The following is a 25,481-nucleotide window of genomic DNA, read 5'->3' on the forward strand; positions in this document are numbered from 1 at the left end:
AGTTGAAAATGTAAGTCTGAATAAAAATGTGTACATGAATATTTATAGCACTGTTATTCATAGAAGCCAAAAAGTTGAAATAACCCAAACATCCATCATCTAATGAATGAATAAACAAAATATGGTATATGCATGCAACAGAATATTAAGGAGTAAAAAAGGAATGAAGTATTGATGCATGATACAACATGGATGAACCTTAAAGACATTATGCTAAGTGAGAGAAGCCAGATACAAAAGGCCATATATTTATAGATTCATTTATACAAAATGTCCAGAATAGGCAAATCCATAGAGACAGAAAGTAGTTTAATGGTTGACAGGAGCTGGGGGGCTACAGGGAAATAGGCAGTGACTACTAATGGTTTTGAGATTTCTTTTTGAGGTGATGAAAATTGTGGAATTAGATAATGATTGCACAATTCTGTGAATACTAAAAACTTCTGAATTATATACTTTTATTTTTAGGGAGACCGCATGTGCGCTTGTGAGTAGGGGCAGGGCAGAGAGAGAGAGAGAACCTTAAGCAGGCTCCAATGCTCAGTACAGAAACCGATGTGGGGCTTGATCTCATGACCCTGAGATCATGGCCTGAGCCGAAATCAAGAGTCGGATGCTTAACTGATTGCACCCCCCAGGTGCCCCTGAATTATATACTTCTAAAGGGCAAAGTTTATTGTATTCAAATTATATTTCAATTTTTAAAATCAGTAATAAATGAGAGGGTTATTACTTTGAGACTTCTACTTCCAGTAGTGATGGAGTAGGCAGTTCAGACCAATAGTTCCACAAAATACAGGAGGAAAGCTGAATGGAACGTATACATTCTATAGAATATGTAGGTCTAAAAAAGAATATGTAGGTCTAATATGATACAGAATTTAATTTAAAATGTAGTCTTCCCAAAGTCTTTGGCTATCCAACAAGATTACTAAGAATTACTGGGATACAGAAGAGGGTGGAGGCCTATGGAGATGAGCTTAATGTTTGGAGCTACTTTTTCTTTTGGGGCTTTTACCAGTTCTGGAAGGAACAGCTGGCAGCCACTCAAGACTAGGGAGACAGGGATTAGAAAGCAGCGTCTGCCAAGCTGATGGACCTCATGAACAACCCCCTAGCTTTGGGTTTGGATGTCAGCACTCTAGGAATATGGGTTGACAGGAATATGAAGTAGACAGTCTTTTATGAGGACTGCAGCTTAGTTTTGAATCATATTGATCTCTAAAATTGGATTGAGTGAATTCCACAGTGCTATGCTCCAAAGATCCTGGCAGAAGCAAACATCTTTCCTAGAGGAAATTGTCACATAAGCTTCAAATGATATCTACGACAATATTTTGAAAATAGAATGTTTGGTAAACAATGAAATAACCGGCATAAATCACCAGGCACTTGGATTACATGAACACAAACCATTACACACACACATACACACACACACATTGTCTCTCTCTCTCATAGGAGTTCTGGAAGCAAGAAGACCACTTAATGGTATCTTCTAAAGGATAAAAGAAAATAACTGCAAATGTGGAATTCTGTGCTTAACAAAAATATACTGAAAGAATGAAATGGCAAGAGTGGCTATCCTTGCAGTGTTCCTGATCTTAGGGAAAGCATTCAGTCTTTCACAGTTAAATATGATGTTAACTTAGGGTTTATGTAAATGCTTTTTTATCCAGTTGATAAAATTCCCTTATATTCCCAGTTCGATGAGTGGTTTGTATCAGAAATGAAAGTTGTATTGTGTCAAATACTTTGTCTAAATTTATGGAGATGATTGTATGATTTTTCTTCTTAAAGTCTTTATGTGGTAAATTACATTGATTGCTTTTCAAATGTTAAACCAACCTTGCGTTTCTGTGATAAACCCCACTTGGTCATAATATCCTTTTTGTATATTGTGAGATTCAATTTGCTAAAATTTATTTAGATATTTTATATATGTTTTCATGTGGGATTTGGTTTATAGTTTTCCTTTTTTGTAATGTTTTTGTCTGGTTTTGCTATCAGGATAACATTGGCCTCAGAATAAATTGGGAGATATTCCATTTTCTTCAATTTTTTCAGAAATATTTCTGTAGAATTTTTATTTCTTCCTCTTTGTTCAGTATGGTGAAGCCTTTTGAGCCTCTGGTTTTCTTTGTGGAAAGGTTTTTAACTATAAACCAATTTCTTTGATGGATGTTCAAGTTATCTGCTTCTTGAGTGAGTTTTAGTAGTTTGTTTTTTTGAAGGAATCTGTTCATCTCACCTAAGTTAATGAATTTTTTGGCATAAGTTAATAATCTCTTTTTAATATCCGTAGAATTGTAGTGATACAACCATTCTCATTTCTGATATTGGAAATTTTTGAGTTTTGCATTTTATTTTTTTTAGAGCCTAGCATTTTTATTGATTCTCTTAAAGAACCAGCTTTTGGTTTCATTGACTTTTTATTGTTTTTTATTTCATTGATTTATGATCTGATCTTTATTACTTCCCTGTCTTGTGCTAACTTAGGGTTTAATTTCTTTTTCTAGGTTCTTAAGGTAGAAGTAGAGGTTATTTAAAAAAAAAAGTGGAGGTTATTTATTTGAGATCTTTCTTTAATAGGCATTTAGTAGTATATATTTCCCTCTAATATTGCTTTAGCTACATTCAGAAATTTTAATGTATTGTATTTTCATTTTCATACTGTTTAAAATCCTTTTTGAGGCGCCTGGTTGGCTCAGTCGTTAAGCATCTGCCTTCAGCTCAAGTCATGATCCCAGGATGGGATCAAGCCCCGCGTCGGGCTCCCTGCTCTGTGGGAAGCCTGCTTCTCCCTCTCCCACTCCCCCTGCTTGTGTTCCCTCTCTCACTGTCCCTCTCTGTCAAATAAATAAATAAATCTAAAAAATAATAAAATGCTTCTTAATTTCCATTTTGGTTTCTTTTATGATCCATGAGTTGTTTAGAAATGTGTTATATAGTTTTAAGTATTTAGAGATTTTTCCAGGTATCTTTCATTTCTTGATTTCTAACTTAACTCCATGTGGTCAGATACCAAATTTTGTATGATTCTAATTCATTTAAATTTATTGAGACTTGTTTTACTCTCCCAGAATATGTTCTAAGCCATTTTTCTGTGTTCTATGTTGAAAAGAATGTGTATTCTATTATTGTAGGGTGGAGTTCTATAAATGTCATTTAGATCAAGTTGGTTGATATTGTTTAAATCTTTCATATCCTTTCTGATTTTCTGTTGACTCTCAATTAATGAGAAAGTGGTGTTGAACTCTGACTATATTTGTGAATTTATATATTCCTCCTTTTAGGTTTGTCAGTTTTTATTTTATGTATTTTAAAACTTATTAAATATTTAGGGTTCTCTTGGTGCATAGACGCCTTTGTCACTTTGAAATGACCTTCCTTATCCCTAGTAATATTCTTAGTTCTGCAATCTACTTTATTAATATAGCCACTCTTAAGATTCTTTAAGTAGTATGGGAATGGTGTATCTTTTTCTGTCTTTTTTCTTTTAACCTTTCTGTGTCTATTTACAATGGTTGCTTTTAGGTATTATTTAGTTGAGTCTATTGGGGAAAAAAATCCAATTTGACATATGCATTTTTTTTTTAGGTGTTTAGGCCACTTACATTTAATGTGATTATTAATGTGGTTGGGTTTTTTTTTTTTTTTTTTAAGATTTTATTTTTAAGTAATCGCTGCACCACTTATGGGGCTCAAACCCACAACCCCAAGATCAAGAGTCACATGCTCCACTCACTAGCCAGCTAGGTGCCCTGATATGGTTGGGTTTAAACCTACCATCATGGCTGTTTTCTTTTTAGCCCATCTGTTTTTAGTCACCTTTCTCTCTTTTCCTGCCTTCCTTTAAATTATTTTTTGATCCATTTTCTGTTCTTGGTTGACTTATTATACCATTTCATTTCATTTGTTTGTTTTTATGGGTGCTTTAGGGTTTATAGTATATACCTCATATTTCATGGTAGGGCCACTAGTTTCTGCCATGGCCAACAAGCAAGCCAGGAACTAATTCTTGAAATGAAAACATTTTTCTTTTTGTCTAAGGGCCATGTCATTGCTTCAAAACCCAGGATCCTTTTTTATGATTCTTCTTTCCAAATTTGCTACAGATTCAAAACATTATCTCTATCTTCCACAGATATTTTGAATACCATTAGATCTGTGAGGTGTAAGGGCTGAGTGGCAAAGTAGTCTGTAATGCAGTCTCGATCTTTCTATTGCTTTGGCCCTCTTCAGCCATTGTTATTCAGTAAACATGTTGGAGCAGTATACCCAAGTCTCGTAATGTTGCTTTTGAAATCTAGAAAGGCATACTCAGCAGCATATCTTTTCTTAGTGGTTTGGGTTGCAAGGTGCAGCTTGATCTTTACATTCAATATACTCTAGACCATTAACCACCAGAAACTTGACTGAGGTGGTAGGCTCCTATAATATTGTTATTATTTTCCACACTCTGGCATACATGTATCATCCCAAGGTATCTACTGTCTGTTCTTCAGATACTGTCAGCATGAGGTTATCAACAAAGTGGATCAGTATAATGTTCCATGGTGTGTTAAGAAGCCGAGTCCTTGTAGGCCAAGAGTCAGCAAACGTTTTCTGTAAATGGCGAGGTAGCAAATATTTTAGCTTTTTTTTTTCAAAGATTTTATTTATTTGAGAGAAAGAGAGAGAGCACATGAGAAGGGGGAGGGTCAGAGGGAGAAGCATACTCCCTGCTGAGCAGGGAGCCCGATGCGGGACTCGATCCTGGAACTCCAGGATCATGACCTGAGCCCAAGGCAGTCACTTAACCAACTGCGCCATCCAGGCGCCCGCAAATATTTTAGCTTTTATAGGCTAAATGGTCTCTGTTGCAACTACTTCACTCTGCTGGTATAGTATAAAACAGCCATAGACAGTGTGTAAAAGAATAGGTAAAGCTGTGTTGCAGTAAAGCTCTATTTACAAAAACAGGTGGTGGGCTGGATTTGGCCTGTGGGTCATAGTTTGCCAACCCCTGCTATAGACTCATCTCTGGCTTAGAGTTGATATAACCTCGTGGCAATATAGTAAATGTACTGCTATCTCTCTCTCACTCTCTCTCTCTCTTTTTGGAGGGGGGAGATAGCTCGAGCACTGGGAGGAGGGGGAGGGGGAGAGAGAATCCCAAGCAGACTCCATGCTCAGTGTGGAGCCTGATGTGGGGCTCAGTCTCACAACCTGGAGATCATGACCTGAGCCAAAATCAAGAGTCGGACGCTTAACTGACTGAGCCACCCAGGCGCTCCTATGTACTGCTATCTTTATCAGGTAAAAGTAAAATGCATCTGATTTTCTCTGTTTATTAGGGTAGAGAAGAAAGTGTTAGCAAATTAGTACCTACATGTCATGGAATTAATTGTTGTTCCATATGGAGACTGTATGTAGAAAAGCATGTGCAGTTGGAACCCACAGTAATCTGTTGTCATCCTCTAAGGCACTCTCATTTTGGAGCCTTAAACTGGAGAGTTAAATGGGTGTGTAGTAGGAATCACTATCTCTGCATATTTTAATAAGCTTTGGATGGTGACACTGATTTCTGCCTTTACCTTAGGGATTAATATTTTGATGATGTTTGGGTGGGGGAAGCTCCATGGCTTCCATTGGCCTTTCCTTCTCTAATAGTTCTAATTCCATAGGTCTGGCAGTCAGTTTTGCTGCCAGAATATCTGTCCATTAATGTACACACTCAGGATCTAGAAAATGAATCTTTAATTTGGGGTAGGGGTCCATCCAACTTGACATACCAAGAGACAAATTCTGTTAGAAAGTTCATGTATTGTTTGACTCCCGTTAAGTCCCCACTCTGACCTGTAGTCTGCAGTGGTATCCTGGATCGCCAGACAGGAAACACTGGGAAAATGGAAAATCTGGGATTTGATAATTGTTTTAAGAAAGAGAAGTTTTAAGAAAGAGAAGTTTTTAAAGTAATTCACAATTAGAACTTATTTTAATATTAACATAAAATTTTCTTTTAATCCAGACAAAGCCTGGGTAATACTTTCTGTAGTCTCTGAGTTTTCCTAAATAAAATTATTTACTCTATTTTGGAATCTGGTTAATAGTTATTTGACGGACATTACTTTTCAGGCCTTTTTCTCTGTTAGAGTATCTTACTTTTGGTTTCTTGACTTTTTCTCTTTTTGAGCTTTTGACCCCTCCCCCCCACAGGCTAGCATGAATTTTTTCTATAATTTTCTGAAGTCTACAGATGTTCTGCTATCCATCATAGGGTCAGTATGTTAATAAGTTAAGCACTGTGTCCTACTTTTACCCTTTTTGTTTTTAAAACATTTTATCATGGAGAAATTTTAAACAGCTACAAAGTAAACAGAATAGTATAGTGAACTTTTCTGTACCTGTCACCCAATTATAATAACTATATCAACATCTTGCATTCTTGTTTCATCTGTGTCCCCACCCACTATCCACTCATCTACTTTATAATTTACTTCTGGGGTTCTTTTTTTTTTTTAAGATTTTATTTATTTGAGAGAGAGAGAGTGACTAAGATAGTGAGAGAGAGCACAAGTGGGGAGGAGAGGGAGAAGCAGACTCCCTGCAGAGCAGGGAGCCTGACTGAGGACTTAATCCCAGGACCCTGGGATCATGACCTGAGCCGAAGGCAGACGCTTAACTGACTAAGTCACCCAGGCGCCCCTGAGGTTCTTTTCTTTTTTAATGGAAATTTGCACATATTAAAATGCACAAATCTTTGCTATATGGTTTAGACACATGGATACATTTGTATAAACCACTCTTTTCAAAAGTATAGATTTTATTATTCAGGTATGATGAGGCCAACAGATCAGGAGACAGCTGCCACTGCAAAGGTTGTTTGTTATTCTCAGATCCCATGAGAAGGGTGCACACTATTCCACCCAGGGCCATGGGGGTGAAGTGCAGGTGTTGGTTAGGAGGTAAAGGAGTAGGAGGAAAACGTGAGCAAGAGCATTTATTGTGCTTTCCCTAGGAAGGAACTGGAGGGAGGCAGGGTAAGCAGGTTTAGACTGGCTAGCTTGAGTACTTACAGCAGGCTCAGGGATATAGGGCTGTCCTTAGCTGTCTGATACCTGACCTTGGGGTGATTCGGGCAGGGGGATAGTGGCTCTGAGTGTGAGAGCCCCATAGAGGAGGTAAAGTGTGGGCTTTGGATTAGGGGGCTTGCTTTTGGAAAGCACTCTTAGAGGTAAGTTGTTTGCTATCTCTAGGAATTAGATAGCCCTGGGAAGGGCTGTCCTCTGGGGCCAGCAAGGCCCCAAGATATCAAAGCATCAAAATACAGAATATAAGAAAAAAAACTAATACATATTCCTGTCACGATATCGAATATTTCCATCTCTTTCATGTCTCTTCCCAGTCTCCACCCTGCCTCCAGACAACCAGTATTCTAATCTTTTACACTCTAGTTATTTTTAATTTTGTTTGTTCTAGAACTTTATATAAACAAGATTTTATAGTGTTTGGCTTCTTTTAGTACAATGTCCTATGTTGTAGGTCTCTGTACTTTGATCCTTTTTGTTGCTGAGTAGTAGTCATTGTATGAACAGTCGTCCTGCCGATGAACATTAGCTTGTTTCCAGTTTTGGGTTGTCTTGTGGACATGTTTTCATTTCTTTTGAGTAAATAGCAGTGGAATTTGCCAAGTCAAAAGTGAGGTACATGTTTGACTCTTTGAGAAATTTCTGGTTTTCTAAAGTAAAAAAAACGATTTTGCATTTCCACAAGCAGTGTATGAGTTTCAGTTGCTCTACGTTCTCACCAACATTTAGTGTTGCTAATCTTTTTAATTTTATATTCTGCTTTTATTTAAAAAAACTTAACAAAACTCTAAATTCAATACATTTTTCTCTTTCTTTGACACGTTATTTTTAGGATAAACACTAGGTTAATCAGCCTTTTTTTCCACCTGTGTAATTTTATAGACAATTTGTCAGTTGGCTGAGAATGGTACTCTATTTGGCAGTTGTCCCACAAGGCAAATAAATTTCCTGATCTCTCTTTCTCTCTTCTCTCTTCCTCCCTCTTTCTCTCTCTCTCTCCCACACACACGCACGCACACACACACATGCCAATAAGTAAAATACAAGATAGAATGTGATACATGTTCCAAAAGAGATAAACAGAGATAAATAGGAAGTACCACTTTTTTTAAGCCCCAGGGCCTTGAAGGACATACAGGCTTTTGACAGGTAATGATGTGAGAAAGGGCCTCACTGGTGAAGAGAATAGTGTTTTTAATACCATACAATTAGCCTCAGTCATAATTTAGTCATAAATTATGCTCATTTAGATGGAATTGACCTAACATTTGTATGTTCTAAAACCTGTTTCTCCAGATATTTGGGCCATCATTGAATGACTGTACCTCCTGAACTTTGTTTTTACTCAAAGCATAGGCATTGTGGTATTATGATGTTTGAAGTTTAGAATGGTACCATCATTTTGAATCTTCTTAATGATTGTTCTGGTATTCTCTGTCATCATTTTCCCTTTTTCTTGACTCTTATTTCCTCTTCACTGAATTTTTTTCATTCTACTTATAAATGTATTCAAATCTCCCTCCTCTCCTGCATTACAGTGGAAAAATAATTATTTCTCAGTCCTAGTATATCTGTCAGGCTGTCATCCTGGTTTTCTTTAACGGCGGTAGCATTCACACACTGCTTCTCTGTCTTACCATCAACAGTTATTTAGCATCTTGCAGTCTGAATTTTTCCTTCACTCTTCTAAAACTGTTTTATAAAGGGTCAACAACCATCTTTTAGTCAATAAATCTAATATTTTTTTGTTTTGAGTTCAGACTGTCTTTGGCCTGTCCACAGGCATTGATATACATATCTTTCTTCCAGATGGCCTCCCCTTCCTAGGCTTCTGAGGCTCTTTCTTCTTCCTCTTCTCCTAAATCTGTCTTCCTGACTCCTCATCCTCCCTGTGAAGGTACTGTTTGCCAAAGATTTGCCCTTAGCCTACTTCTTTCCTTCGTAATCTCACCCCAGCCCTTCCTTTCAGATACAAACCTCATCTGTTTCTCCAGCTCTGCTACTCTTCCATTCTTCCGTTGCTGGTTAAACACGCCTCATTATCACTACAAGTTTGATACGTTTAAAATGTCTCCACTCTTGATCAAACCTGAATTTCTTCCAGTCGCTTTGTTGGTAGCACCATTAACTTTCTAATCATCCACACTTAAAACCTTGACATTTTATCTAATTTTCTTCCCTTTTGTTTCCCATATCTAAATAGTTCTTATGTCTACTAGTTTTAACCCCAGTAATATCGCTCACCTCTTTCTTCTTCATTCCTGCTGTCACTTTCCAAATTCAGGCCCTCATATCAGCCAGTCTTTTGCAGTGACTCCCTAAGGTAGATTTGTAGAAAGAGCATAGGCTTTGTAGTCTTGTAGACCCAAGTGCCAATTGTGAAGATGACACTTACTAGCTGTCTGATTTACAGCAGATTATTTAACATCTCCACTGACAGATGAAAAAATTCAGACACCGAGAAGTTAGTCATTCCTGCCTTATGAAGTACTGCATTTTGAAGGATAAGTGGGACAAAGTGTACCTACCAAGAAAGCACTGAGAAAATATTATTTGTCTTCCTGCTTTTAATCTCCTTACAGCACATTGATAGATTAATATTCCTTAAGCATAGCGTTAATTATATTGGTGTCTTGCTCTTCAGTGTTTCCCCATTGTCTAACTTGTTCATAATTTTTAGTCTAGTATTTCCAGCTGTCTATTAATTAGCTTCAACCCCCCTTTCTGACCTTATTTCTTCCTACTCTTCATAAACATCCTTTTAAGCCAAACAAAACCAGTAACAATGCCCAGTGGCAAAGTGGTTAAGAACATGAGTTCTAGTGTCAGGCTACCTGGGTTTAAATCCCAGTTCATTTACTTAACTTTGGGCAAATTACCTAATCTCCCTAAACCTTCGTTTCATCTGAAAAAATAAGGATAATTATAGTGCCTACTGCAGTGGGTTCTTGGAGGGGTGACATGAGATCATGTATATAAGCGCTTGTGCCCGGTACATTGAGAACAGCCACTATTAGTAAGATTAGCAGAGGTAGTAGTAGTAGTTGTTATTGTTGTTCATGCTCTTATTATTTGCGTCTCATTTCCACCTCCATGCTCACATTCTTTTCTCTGTGGAGATGCAGTTTTTCCCATTTGTGCCTGTCTAAATTTTAACCGTCTTTAAAGATCTTCCCTGGTTTTCTTACCACTCCTGTATCACCACCTTCCCCCTAGTTATCTTCCTTTTCAGAATTTTTTTTCTTTTATCTTTCTTTCTTTTTTTTTTAAAGATTTTATTTATTTATTTGACAGAGAGTACAAGCAGGGGGACCGGGGGGGGGGAGGGGTGGGGAAGCAGACTCCCTGCTCAGCAGGGAGCGATGCAGGGCTTGATCCCAGGATGCGGGGCTTGATCCCAAGAGCCTGGGATCATGACCTGAGCCAAAGACAGATGATTAACCATCTGAGCCACCCAGGCGCCCCTCCTCTTCAGAATTTCTTAAACTCTTTTAGTTTAGAGTGCTTATTACTTTCACAGGCTTATCTGTTTTATTCCCTTCAAAAGACTGAAGTATCCTGAGGGCAGATTGTGCAGTGTAAATCGTTTATTGTATTTTCTAAAGCACAACGTCTTACACAGAATCATGCTAAAAGGTATTTGCTGAGTAAATATATTAATTCCCTATAAGCAATAGCCTTTGGTTCCAAGAGATTTACTTCTTTAGGAACTTTTCTAAACTGCATTAATTATTGGCTCATACAAAATTTAATTTTGGCATGAAAATGCCATTATTGGGCTCAAGGAGACTAATTAAAGAAAAGGCATAGTAGCAAAAGACAGTAATAGCAAAAACAAAACAAAAACTGACCAGGTAACACTATTTTGGATTCAGTAACTTTTTTTTTCTACATTGCCCCGCATTTGTTACTGTTCCAAATTTACTCTGTACTTAATAGTACCTATCATGGTGCCAAATTGAAGTGTGAAGTAAGCATTTGTGGATAACAATGAATCTAAAATTTGTTTCACTGAAAAAGAAAGTAGCAGATAGCACATAATACATTAAAATGTGATTAAGTATCTTGTTCAGTTGTTAACATGAGAAGTTGTCCTTAGGGAGTGTCACCCTCATGTCATATGCAGATGGAGTTTTCTCTTGGTAATCATTCCCACCGGTCCTAAGGAAGGAGATAGGGTGGGAGTGGGTGAATCTGAAAATTGAAAATTTCTTTCCCACAGTGATTTGGCACAGCTCCAGCCTGTCCTTCAGCATAATACATGCCTTGTCTTTGTTAAAAGAGGCTTGTCATTTGCTTTCATGCTTTTAAAAATATTTCTGGTCATTTTGAAATAATTTTAATAATAAATGGTATGTTATAAATATAAGGAGAGTGTTCTAAGGCCAAGAGATAAATATTAGAAACGTTAATTTATATACTCAATTATTTCTTAAATAGACATTGATCAACACCTTAAAATGGTAATATTTTCCCATTCAAGAATGGCCATACTTGACCATAAACAGCTAAGATTTTTTAGTTATAATACAGAATATTATTTGGGTTTTTTGTTAAGGTAAACTTGTGTGTATACTTTAGAAGTACGATTTATGTAATCTGTTTAGTAGTCAGGTAGTTTTATGCTTGAGGCCCATATTAAGGATTTCTTTTTTTATTAGGGGCCAGTTTTTCCTTACTACTGAGAGGGTATGGGTAGGGTTGGACAGGAGATACAAAACATGACTAATTGGTAGACTAGTTGAATAGATTTTTAAATTGTGAGTTTTTTTTTTCTCAACTGAAATAAAACTTGGTATTAATACTTTATAGAGATATTTAATTTTTTGTTTTCATATTAAAATCTCAAGGAAATTGATTGAGAGACCCAGCAATCAGCTTAGGCACAGAAGAAAGTACAGAAAATGTTTCCCATCTTAGCATTTTCTGCTGAACTTGAACAAATACTTTCTTGTGATATGTGGGGTTTTGTGTCTCTGTGAACTGTTTAGGGAAGCTTTTCTGCTGTAATGGCTGAATATAAGTTGCAAAGATTTAAGCCTTTCCTTATATTAATGTTCCACCCCATTAACTTCATTGTTAGGGCTTTTTACACTTCAGTGATTTAAATAAAATGATCTAACTGTAGTTCTGTTGTCCTCTCTTCTGTCTCTTTTTTGAGGTCTAGATGATTATGTATTTAGTTTTGTATTTTCATTTAGACTCAGTTAATTCTGTTAAGCCCAAGACGATGATAAAGTGAAACTGTCGTATAACTAAATGTCTTACACTGCTCAAGCCCTGACAGATAAGGGGATGCATTTGTGAAGATGAAGTGGTCACTTCTTCAGCTAGTGTTTTATCATTTGTAGTGGTCCTCAAGTGGTCTTCAGAGATCAGGAACTTCATAGCTATAGGACCATTCTATTGTGAAGTTCAGATTGGTGATTATACAGGAGCTTTCACCTATATCCCAGGATATTTATAGCCCTGGAACCCAAATAAGAGTTTTGCTTAAAAAAAGCAAGCTATGTTTGTTTTTTAAAAATATTATCTAAGCGTTTTCAGAAAAAGTAGGAATTATGCAGTGATCTTTCAGGCAAAGTCACCTTTGCAAATATTTGCAACTCCTTGCAAATGGCAGACATACTTAGGCAGTAAGATTTTTGTTTTTTTTTTTTTACATGATTCACTGCCAGATGTGTGCCTGTATACCCCAAGTGCACATTAGATGTCTGTTAAAAAAGTAGAGAAAAAGAAGTTGATTGAGCTTGAGTTCGGGGCAATGAAACTATCTTTTTGTCAGACATTTAAAAAAAATAATTACTAATATCTTAATAAATAACTTTATGAAGATTAATCCGTGTTTGACCCATTTAAATTGAGAAGGGAATTTCATTTTACATAAGTTTAGGTATTGACATGCGATAGTGGTGTTCATTTCTAACCATTTCTTTTCCAGCTCACCAGCGACTGGAACCAGCGACTCTGTCAGGGATTGTGGCATTTATCCTCAGTCTTTTATGTGGAGCTCTGAATTTAATTCGAGGTTTTCATGCCATAGAAAGTCTTTTGCAGGTACTGTACTATTTTTGCAATTTTAGGTGACTGTGCCTGTTGATTCTACTTGTAACTCAGTTGATTTGAATTGATTTGGGTATAGTACAATTTGTGGTGCATGTTCAGATTCTGTATTCTTTATGCCTTCCCTAGTCTCCCTTTCCTCTAAGAACAATGATTTCTCGTTGGCTTCTTTGACTCAGCATGTATTTATTTATCTACTCTGCAAGAGGCACAGTTAGGTACTCTGGGGACACCAAGGTATGTTTGACATGAGCGCTGCCGTCTCAGAGCCTAGAGTCGAATTGGGAGGGGCAAAGCAGCATATGAATAATTGCCAAGTATGTAGAGTTTGGAAGAGGAGCAGTCAATGTAAGTCAGCATAGGAGAAAGGTGCTTTGTGGAGAAGGGGTGAGCTGGACCTAAAAGGATCTGAGTGGACAGAGGGGCATGGAAGAAAAAAGGGGGCAGTTATGGGCAGGTTTATGTCCTACTTTTATGTATTTCCACTTTATCTGTTCTTTTTCCTTTTTGTTGGTGGCTACCTGAAACCACTATTTTTTTCAAATATTACAACTATTTTGTTCTCCAGTGGAGTTTTTTCCAGAGACTGTGGCTATCAGAATATACTAAATTTTTCTCTTTTTGTAAACTTTTTGAAACTTCCTTTCTTAAAGTTTAGCACATTTCAGACTGGACAGTTTTCCTTACCTTTGTTTCTACTCACTTCCTCTAAAAAAAAAAATTTTTTTTTTTTTTGGGGGGGGACACTTCCACATGTAAATTAGTTCTCTGTTTTTGGTCAGCATTAAGCTCAGAATACCATTCTTAAAACCCCACTTAACACACCTTATATTCTTTTTTAAAATTGCTTGTTAGTTTGGGGAACACTCTGAGAGCACCATTCTGAGTACCCTCCGAATGTCCTCAGCTGTATGCAGCCAATAGCAGAGGACATCACAGGTTCCAGGCAGCTGAGCTGTCCCTTGAGTGGGTAGGGGTAGGTTTCTCATGACTTTTCAAACATCCTGAGCCCTGAGGTAAAAACCCCTCTTCGCTTTCAGGCACAGGGCAGCTGGCTACTGTCCCTTGGTGTTCCTGTCCCTGTTCTCTAGCCAAGTCAGCTTTACTCCAGCACGAGTTCAGTTTTGAGCCAGTTAGACGGCCTACCAAAAAAAAGGCAATTTGGAGAAAGCTGACTGAAAAGTTAATAAATAAGACACCTTCTTGCTTTTCTTAAAAAAGGGGAAAGAACAGTAGTATAGGTGGGTGAAGAGTTGGTGTGTGTGGAGGAAAGAGAGAGAGGTTTGGCTACAGCTCAGCTCCTGATTAGCTCTGTGACCTTAAGTAGCTCACTTTACTTTCTGGTCCTCAGTTTCATTACTTATAAAATGAAGGAGCAGGCTGGATTTGATGATTATTTCTCAAAGTATGAGGCACGTTTACCACTAGTTGCACAGTAGATGACTTTAGGTGGTAGAGGGATAAACATTTTTAATTTTAGGAGTTATGTTCTTAGTGTATGTTAATGTGTAGCTTCTGTATTTGGTAAGATTAATGATGGAGATATAAAATTTTCCTTTTAAAATTAATTTTAATAACTTTATGGAATTTATTAAGTAAATGGTACAATTTAGAGTTGGCAAAAATTGTGAAGATGGTTTTCTGTGGTTAAAAAAAATTCTCAGGTTTGAAATTATCAAATTGATAACTAAGGAGAGGGAGCAGATCTGGGTAGAAAAATTTTTGTGCTACAGAGCCTTACCATCTCTGACCCAGAAGACAGGGTCTGAGTGTGGAACTGGGGGCTTAGACCCCCATTATTTTTAAGTTAAAAATCTGACAAGCCTGTTTTATCTCACAAAACCTATTAAAGAAAATAGTTTCAGGCACTCAGATATCTTATCCCTCATCTTCCTGGACTGGTTCGTTCTTTCTCCCTCCTCTGATTCACAACTTCAAAAATAAGGAAAACAGTATAAACTACAGCTTTTCATGCTTTTGAGCTGCTACAGCTGGCTGATGCCTGCCTTGATTTCTGAGTGTTTCATGTTTTCCCTCTGCACAGTAATGTCTTTGCCTCATCACAGTTGTTGTTTAGGTTTTAGAAGAACAATAATCTGATTAAACTGATTACCACTTACATGGAACTGACTGATGGCTCCGAGATTTCTCAGCCTGTTGACATATAAAAAAGACATCACAGACCAATGTAACTCATGAACACAGATGGAAAACTCCTCAACAAGATATTAACAAATTGAATCCAACGATATATAAAAAGGATTATATACCACAGACAAGTGGGATTTATTCCAGGTATGCAAGGCTGGTGCAACATTCAACAGTTAATGTAATCCATCACATCAACAGGCTAAAGAAGAAAAATCATATGATCATGTCTGTGGGTACAGAAAAAGCATTTGACAAAATCCAGTACCTGTTGAACTCACCACAAACTCGGAATAAAGGGGAGCTTCCTCAGTTTGATAAAGAACATCTGCAGAAACCCTACAGTTAATACCATACCTGATGAGAAACTAGATGCTTCCTCCCTAAGATCAGGAACAAGACAAGGATGTCTCCGCTAACCATTCCTATTCAACCTTGTACTGGGAAACCTAGTTAATGCAGTAAGACAAGAAAACAGAATGCGTACAGATTGGGAAAGAAGGAATACAACTGTCTTTTTTCACAGATGTCCTGATTGTCTATGTAGAAAATCCCAAAGAATTGACAAATTCCTGGAACTCATAAATGATTATACCACGGTCACAGGATCCAAAGTTAATATATAGAAGTCAGTTACTTTATATCAGCAAGGAACAATTGAAATTTGAAATTAAAGCAATATATTATTGGCATCCCCAAAAATGAGGCACTTAAGAATAAATCTAACAAAATATAAACAAGATCTATATGAGAAAAACTGTAAAACTCTGATAAGAAAGAAGTTTTAAATAAATGGAAAGACATTCCAAGTTCATGAGTGGGACGACTCAATATTGTTAAGATGTTAGTTCTTCCCAACTTGATCTGTAGATTCAACACAACCCCAAACAAAATCCCAGAAAATTATTTTGTAGATATTGACTAAATGATACTATATGGAAAGGCAAAAGACTTGCAACAGCCAACACAATACTGAGGAAAAAGAAATCAAAGCACTGACACTACCCAACTTCAAGACTTTTTTTTTTTTTTAAAGATTTTATTTATTTGACACAGAGAGAGCATGCATACAAGCAGGGGGAGTGGCAGGCAGAGGGAGAGGGAGAAGCAGACTCCCTGCTGAGCAAGGAGCCTTACGCCAGACTGGGATCATGACCCAAGCAGAAGGCAGGTGTTTAACCGACTGAGCCCCTCAGGCACTCCTTCAAGACTTACTATTAAGCTATAACAAGACAGTGTGACATTGGCAAAACAATAGACAGATGGATCAATAGAACAGATTAGAGAGCCCAGAAATACACCCATGCAAGTATAGTCAACTGATCTTTGACAAAGGAACAAAAGCAATTCAGTGGAGGAAGAAGAATATTTTCAACAAATGGTGCTGGAATAGCTAGACATCCACATGCAAAAAAATAATAAATCCAGACAGATTTTATACCTTTAATTTAAAAAAAGTTAACTCAAAATGGATCACAGACCTAAATGTAAGATATAAAACTTATAAAACAGGAGAAAACCGAGATGACCTTGGGTTTGGTGATGACTTTTTAGATACAGCACCACAAATATGATCCATGAAAGTTTAAAAACTTTTGTTCTATGAAGGACATTAAGAGAGTGCAAAGATAAACCACAGACTAGGAGAAAATATTTACAGAACACATCTGACAAAGGGCATGTGTCCGAAACATAACAAAGAGCTCTTAAAACTCAAGAAAGTATATAATGCAATTAAAAATTGGGCAAAAGAATGGGATAGACACCCCACCAAAGTAGATACACAGTTGACAAATAAGCACATGAAAAGATGTCCAACATCATATTGTCACTAAGGAATTGCAAATTAAAACAATCGGATACCACTAAACTCCTAGAATGGCAAAATCCAAAACACTGACAAAACCAAATGTTAGGATATGTAACAATATGAACTCTTCATTCAATGCTAGTGGGAGTGCCAAATGGTACAGTCACTTTAGAAGACAGTTTGGCTGTCTCACAAAGCTAAGCATAGCCTTACTATATAATCCAGCAATCATGCTCCAAGGTATATTTACCTAAAATGAATAGAAAACTTATGTCCACGCAAAAACCTGCACATGAATGTTTATATCTGCTTTACTTGTGATTTCAAAAAACTAGAACCAACTAAGATGTCCTTCAAAAGGTGAAAGAATAAAGTGTGGCAATCTGTACAGTGGAGTGTTATTCAGTAATAAAAAGAAATGAGCTCTCAAGCCACAAAAAGGCATGGCTAAACCTTAAATGCACATTGCTTAATGAAAGAAGTCTGAGAATACCACATACTTACATGATTCCAACTATATGACCTCCTAGGAAAGGCAAAACTATAGAGACAGTAAGTGAAAAGATCAGTAGTTGGCAGGGGTTTGGAGGGAGGTAGGAAGGGATGAATAGTTGGGGCATGGGATTTTAAGGCCATGAAACTCTTCAGTATGTTACTGTAATGGTGATTATGCCATTATACATTTGTCAAAACCCAAAGAACATACAACACAAAGAGTGAACCCTAATGTAAACTATGGACTTTAGTTAATGTGTCACTGTTGGCTCATCAGTTGTAACAGGTGTACCACATTAATGTAAGATGTTAATAATGAGGAAACTGAGCAGGGAAAGAGCTGGGTATCTGGGAACTCTCTGTAGTACACACTCCGCTTAATTTTCTGGCAACCTGTTCTAAAGATAAAAATCTATTAATTTAAACACACGCACGTGCATACCACACACCAACATTAAACAAAGACCGGGAAGGGAGGAGCAGCCTCTGGGCTTTGATTTTTCATGAGGTGTGGCTCCACTTAGCAGTTAAAGTACAGCCTGTTGTACCCAGCCACCTCTTAGGAAATGGTGGATTGGCTTTCTCTTCTCATGGAGGGGCTGAGCCTTACCCTTCACACAGGCCAGGAGGGCATGTTAGTGTCCTGGCCAGGGTAGAACCCGGGTGTAGAAATGTGATTCATGTTGTAGGTCAGGTGTACAATTTTGTGCCCTCTGAGAATGGTGGCCATTTTGAGAAAGCCAGTGGAGATCCCCTGACCCTGCACCCACTAGTCCCTCTCAACTCAGCCCCAAATACTCCCACCAAACATGACCAGGGAAAATAGTAATATCTTTTAATTTGCATAAAGAAACTCTGGAACAATAAGAGACTAAAAAATGCAGTAGGAACTGGATAGATGGGAAGCAGGGTAGGAATGAGACTGGATAGATGGGAAGCAGGGTAGGAATGAGTATATGCCTTGTATATTATTTTTATTCTTTGAACCGTATGAATATACTATTCAGATTTTAATTAATAAAAATGAATATTAGCACCTATTATTTAAACATAAAAAAAAAAAAGGACAACTTCGGTTAACCCAACCTAATAAGTAGATTTTCGAGTAACATTTCAGTAAAGTAAAGGTAAATATTTTTGTAGGGGTTAAAGGGAGCCTGAGCATTTTTCCTGGGTTTTTGTAGCTTCTTACTGCCTCTGTCTTAGAGTTCACAGTTTCCCTAGAGGCTTCAAGGTTTTTTGATTGTTTTAAATGGTTCCTTAACACTGTGGTGCTGGAGTGTGAAGGAAGCATGGGGTGAATTACAAGTAGGGAAAAAGGTTTTTTTTTTATTAGTAGATCATTTATAATTTGGGGACTCAATGGATGCTTGTATCTTTGAGATGTGTCTTTCTAATGGTTGATACGGAATTCTTTCTTTTTCACTGTTGTCCTAGACTAAATTTATTCCAACAGTGTTTCCTTCTCATCTGATCCAAGGAACTGTAAATTGGTCCATATGGGATTTTTAGATGCCTGGAAACTATGGACACCTGGTTACTTGGTTCCTTTAGGATTGTTTTAAATCTTTGTTCTGTCGTAGCCACCTGACATATTCCACATACACTCATCAATAATTGAGGTTTCTAAAACAGGGATGCTCAGAGAAAGGGATAAGGAAACAAAGACTACAGAGTTGGGAGGAATATAGTCCACAGGTAGTTTGTCACTCATAGGTGGTTTAAAAAGATTTTCCAGCAAATTCTGATCTTCGCACCTAAATGAGAATCACTGCTTTTGGAAATTCATTGGACTAAAAGAGATTCTTATTATTCCAGTCGTTGGGAATTTTATATCAGTATAGAGGAAAAATGCTTTGGTAAGTGACTGGTGCTTGGAAATACTTTTCCATGTCTTGTTGTAAGAATAATGAAGGAGCACTCTGTAGCATTGGAAATATCTATCTTCTAAGGATTCTGTGTCCTAAAGGATGGACTGGACAGTAGTCAAACAGAAGGAGAGAAAGGAATGCCAGATTGCAGAGGGCACTGTGATAAATTTAGAGTTTGAAAAGGGTAGGATTAGGGGTACAAATTAGATTAACTTCAACAAGTACATCCTTTCAGCCCGAGTTAACCTGGAAATATATACAGAATTGGGGACTTGCTTTTAATTTTCTCTCATTGGAGTCTGTTTTATTGTTCATGACTCGTATTGGATAAAAGGGTCCTTTTTTTTCTTTAAATTTTTTTTGTTCTGTTAATCACCATACATTACATCATTAGGTTTTGATGTAGTGTTCCATGATTCATTGTTTGTGTATAACACCCAATGCTCCACGCAGTATGTGCCCTCTTTAATACCCATCACCAGGCTAACCCATACCCCTACCCCCTTCCCCTCTAGAACCCTCAGTTTTTCAGAGTCCATCATGTCTCATGGTTCATCTCCCCCTCTGATTTACCCCCTTTCATTCTTCCCCTCCTGCTATCTTTTTTTTTTCTTAACATATATTGCATTATTTGTTTCAGAGGTACAGATCTGTGATTCAACAGTCTTGTACAATTCACAGCGCTCACCATAGCACATACCCTCCCCAATGTCTCTCACCCAGCCACCCCATCCCTCCCACCCCCCACCACTCCAGCAACCCTGTTTGTTTCCTGAGATTAAGAATTCCTCATATCAGTGAGATCATATGATACATGTCTTTCTCTGATTGACTTATTTCACTCAGCATAACGCCCTCCAGTTCTATCCACATCGTTGCAAATGGCAAGATCTCATTCCTTTTGATGGCTGCATAATATTCCATTGTGTATATATACCACATCTTCTTTATCCATTCATCTGTCGATGGACATCTTGGCTCTTTCCACAGTTTGGCTATTGTGGACATTGCTGCTATAAACATTGGGGTGCACGTTCCCCTTCGGATCCCTACATTTATATCTTTGTGGTAAATACCCAGTAGTGCAATTGCTGGATCGTATGATAGCTCTGTTTTCAACTTTTTGAGGAACCTCCATACTGTTTTCCAGAGTGGTTGCACCAGCTTGCATTCCCACCAACAGTGTAGGAGGGTTCCCCTTTCTCCGCATCCCCGCCAACATCTGTCATTTCCTGACTTGCTAATTTTAGCCATTCTGACGGGTGTGAGGTGGTATCTCATTGAGGTTTTGATTTGGATTTGCCTGATGCCGAGCGATGTTGAGCACTTTTTCATGTGTCTGTTGGCCATTTGGATGTCTTCTTTGGAAAAATGTTTGTTCATGTCTTCTGCCCATTTCTTGATTGGATTATTTGTTCTTTGGGTGTTGAGTTTGGTAAGTTCTTTATAGATTTTGCATACTAGCCCTTTATCTGATATGTCATTTGCAAATATTTTCTCCCATTCTGTCGGTTGTCTTTTGGTTTTGTTGACTGTTTCTTTTTTTTTTTTTAAGATTTTATTTATTTATTTGAGAGAGAGAATGAGAGAGAGAGCATGAGAGGGGGGAGGGTCAGAGGGAGAAGCAGGCTCTCCGCTGAGCAGGGAGCCTGATGTGGGACTCGATCCTGGGATGCCAGGATCATGACGTGAGCCGAAGGCAGTTGCTTAACCAACTGAGCCACCCAGGTGCCCTTGTTGACCGTTTCTTTTGCTATGCAAAAGCTTTTTATCTTGAGAAAATCCCAATAGTTCATTTTTGCCCTGGCTTCCCTTGCCTTTGGCAATGTTTCTAGGAGAAAGTTGCTGCGGCTGAGGTCGAAGAGGTTGCCTGTGTTCTCCTTTAGGATTTTGATGGACTCCTGTCTCACGTTTAGATCTTTCAACCATTTGGAGTCTATTTTTGTGTGTGGTGTAAGGAAATGGTCCAGTTTCATTCTTTTGCATGTGGCTGTCCAATTTTCCCAGCACCATTTGTTGAAGAGACTGTCTTTTTTCCACTGGACATTCTTTCCTGCTTTGTCAAAGATGAGTTGACCATAGAGTTGAGGGTCCATTTCTGGGCTCTCTCTTCTGTTCCATTGATCTATGTGTCTGTTTTCGTGCCAGTACCATACGGTCTTGATGACGGCTTTGTAATAGAGCTGGAAGTCCGGAATTGTGATGTTGCCAACTTTGCTTTTCTTTTTCAACATTTCCCCTGTCTATTCTGGGTCTCTTCTGGTTCCATACAAATTTTAGGATTATTTGTTCCATTTCTTTGAAAAAAGTGGGTGGTATTTTGATGGGGATTGCATTGAATGTGTAGATTGTTCTAGGTAGCATTGACATCTTCACAATGTTTGTTCTTCCAATCCATGAGCATGGAACATTTTTCCATTTCTTTGTGTCTTCTTCAGTTTCTTTCATGAGTATTTTATAGTTTTCTGAATACAGATCCTTTGCCTCTTTGGTTAGATTTATTCCTAGATATTTTATAGTTTTGGGTGCAGTTGTAAATGGGATCGACTCCTTAATTTGTCTCTCTTCTGTCTTGTTGGTGTATAGGAATGCCACTGATTTCTGTGCATTGATTTTATATCCTGCCACTTTACTGAATTCCTGTATGAGTTGTAGCAGTTTTGGGGTGGAGTCTTTTGGGTTTTCCACATAAAGTATCATATTATCTGCAAAGAGTGAGAGTTTGACTTCCTCTTTGCCGATTTGGATGCCTTTGATTTCTTTTTGTCTGATTGCTGTGGCTAGGACTTCTAATACTATGTTGAATAGGAGTGGTGATAGTGGACATCCCTGCCGCGTTCCTGACTTTAGGGGGAAAGCTCTCAGTTTTTCGCCATTGAGAATGATATTCGCTGTAGGTTTTTCATAGATGGCTTTTATGATATTGAGGTATGTACCCTCTATCCCTATACTCTGAAGAGTTTTGATCAAGAAAGGATGCTGTACTTTCTCAAATGCTTTTTCTGCATCTGTTGAGAGGATCACATGATTCTTGTTCTTTCTTTTGTTAATATACTGTATCACGTTGATTGATTTGCGGATGTTGAACCAGCCTTGCAGCCCAGGGATAAATCCCACTTGTTCATGGTGAATAATCCTTTTAATGTACTGTTGGATCCTATTGGCTAGTATTTTGGTGAGAATTTTTGCATCCATCTTCATCAAGGATATTGGTCTGTAATTCTCTTTTTTGATGGGGTCTTTGTCTGGTTTTGGGATCACGGTAATGGTGGCCCCATAAAATGAGTTTGGAAGTTTTCCTTCCATTTCTATTTTTTGGGACAGTTTCAGGAGAATAGGTATTAATTCTTCTTGAAATGTCTGGTAGAATTCCCCTGGGAAGCCATATGGCCCTGAGCTTTTGTTTGTTGGGAGAATTTTGATGACTGCTTCAATTTCCTTAGTGGTTATAGGTCTGTTCAGGTTTTCTATTTCTTCCTGGTTCAATTTTGGTAGTTGATACATCTCTAGGAATGCATCCATTTCTTCCAGGTTATCTAATTTGCCGGCATAGAGTTGCTCAAAATATGTTCTTATAATTGTTTGTATTTCTTTGGTGTTGGTTGTGATCTCTCCTTTTTCATTCGTGATTTTGTTGATTTGGGTCATTTCTCTTTTCTTTTTGATAAGTCTGGCCAGGGGTTTATCAATCTTGTTAATTCTTTCAGAGAACCAGCTCCTAGGTTCGTTGATCTGTTCTACTCTTCTTTTGGTTTCTATTTCATTGATTTCTGCTCTGATCTTTATTATTTCTCTTCTCCTGCTGGGTTTAGGCTTTATTTGCTGTTCTTTCTCCAGCTCCTTTAGGTGTAGGGTTAGGTTGTGTATTTGAGACCTTTCTTGTTTCTTGAGAAAGGCTTGTATTGCTATATACTTTCCTCTCAGGACTGCCTTTGCTGCATCCCAAAGATTTTGAACAGTTGTGTTTTCATTTTCATTGGTTTCCATGATATTTTTTAATTCTTCTTTAATTTCCTGGTTGACCCCTTCATTCTTTAGTAGGATGCTCTTTAGCCTCCATGTATTTGAGTTCTTTCCGACTTTCCTCTTGTGATTGAGTACTAGTTTCAAAGCATTGTGGTCTGAAAATATGCAGGGAATAATCCCAGTCTTTTGGTACCGGTTGAGACCTGATTTGTGACCTAGGATTTGATCTATTCTGGAGAATGTTCCATGGGCACTAGAGAAGAATGTGTATTCTGTTGCTTTGGGATGGAATGTTCTGAATATGTCTGTGAAGTCCATTTGGTCCAGTGTTTCATTTAAAGTTTTTATTTCCTTGTTGATCTTTTGCTTAGATGATCTGTCCATTTCAGTTAGGGGGGTGTTAAAGTCCCACACTATTATTGTATTGTTGTCAATGTGTTTCTTTGCTTTTGTTATTAATTGCCTTATATAATTGGCTGCTCCCACATTAGGGGCATAGATATTTACAATTGTTAGATCTTCTTGTTGGATAGACCCTTTAAGTAGGATATAGTGTCCTTCCTCATCTCTTATTACAGTCTTTGTTTTAAAATCTAATTTGTCTGATATAAGGATTGCCACCCCAGCTTTCTTTTGGTGTCCATTAGCATGGTAAATGGTTTTCCACCCCCTCACTTTCAATGTGGAGGTGTCTTTGGGTCTAAAATGAGTCTCTTGCAGACAGCATATGGATGGGTCTTGTTTTTTAATCCGATCTGATAGCCTGTGTCTTTTGATTGGGGCATTTAGCCCATTTACATTCAGGGTAACTATTGAAAGGTATGAATTTAGTGCCATTGTATTGCCTGTAAGGTGGCTGTTACTGTATATTGTCTGTGTTCCTTTCTGATCTATGCTGCTTTTAGGCTCTCTCTTTGCTTAGAGGACTTCTTTCAATATTTCTTGTAGGGCTGGTTTTGTGTTTGCAAATTCCTTTAGTTTTTGTTTGTCCTGGAAGCTTTTTATCTCTCTTTCTATTTTCAGTGATAGCCTAGCTGGATATAGTATTCTTGGCTGCATATTTTTCTCGTTTAGTGCTCTGAAGATATCATGCCAGTCTTTTCTGGCCTGCCAGGTCTCTGTGGATAGGTCTATTGCCAATCTAATGTTTCTACCATTGTAGGTTACATATCTCTTCTCCTGAGCTGCTTTCAGGATTTTCTCTTTGTGTCTGAGACTCGTAAATTTTATTATTAGATGTCGGGGTGTTGACCTGTTTTTATTGATTTTGAGAGGGGTTCTCTGTGCCTCCTGCATTTTGATGCCTATTTCCTTCCCCACATTAGGGAAGTTCTCTGCTATTATTTGCTCCAATATACCTTCTGCCCCTCTCTCTCTTTCTTCTTCTTCTGGGATCCCAATTCTATGTTGTTTCGTCTTATCATATCGCTTATCTCTCGAATTCTGCCCTCGTGATCCTGTAGTTATCTCTTTCTCAGCCTCTTTATTTTCCATCATTTGGTCTTCTATATCGCTGATTCTTTCTTCTGTCTCATTTATCCTAGCAGTTAGTGCCCCCATTTTTGATTGCACCTCATCAATAGCCTTTTTGATTTCGACTTGGTTAGATTTTCTTTTATTTCTCCAGAAAGGGTTTCTCTAATAACTTCCACTTTTTTCAAGCCCAGCTAGTATCTTTAAAGTCATGATTCTGAACTCTAGGTCCGACATGGTACTAATGTCAGTATTGAGTAGGTCCCTGGCAGATGATACTACCTCTTGTTCTTTTTGCTGAGGTGATTTTTTTCGTCTTGTCGTTTTGTCCAGAGGAGAACAGATGAATGAGAGAATAGAATGCTTACAGGTTAAGAACGTCTCCAGCCAATATACTCTATACAAATCCGAAAAGACCTGAAACCAGGGGACAAGAAAGGGAAAGAAAGAGAAAAAAAAAGGAAAAAGATAAAAACAAACAAAAACAGAACAAAACAAAACAAAAACCAGAATATGATCAAATATGATCAGGCTAGTGCATAGATCAGTGCCACCACACACTAGCTTTTGGGCATATTTTGG

The 25,481-nt window shown here is 37.8% G+C and overlaps 1 protein-coding gene across 3 annotated transcripts in view; it reads left to right on the plus strand.

The window, feature by feature from the left end:
- The window catches only part of SEC22A (SEC22 homolog A, vesicle trafficking protein), a 71,056-nt gene that overhangs the window by 28,803 nt on the left and 16,772 nt on the right, over positions 1-25,481 (plus strand). For all 3 annotated transcript variants that reach the window (XM_028091329.2, XM_028091326.2, XM_028091327.2), the window contains exon 5: positions 13,015-13,130. In XM_028091329.2, coding sequence (XP_027947130.1) covers positions 13,015-13,130 — 116 coding nt within the window. The remainder of the gene's footprint in view (positions 1-13,014; positions 13,131-25,481) is intronic.

The sequence above is a fragment of the Eumetopias jubatus genome, unplaced genomic scaffold, assembly GCF_037043125.1.
Source record: "Eumetopias jubatus isolate StellerSeaLion01/CBP00866 unplaced genomic scaffold, mEumJub1_p1.0 scaffold_1, whole genome shotgun sequence".
Taxonomy (NCBI): domain Eukaryota; kingdom Metazoa; phylum Chordata; class Mammalia; order Carnivora; family Otariidae; genus Eumetopias; species Eumetopias jubatus.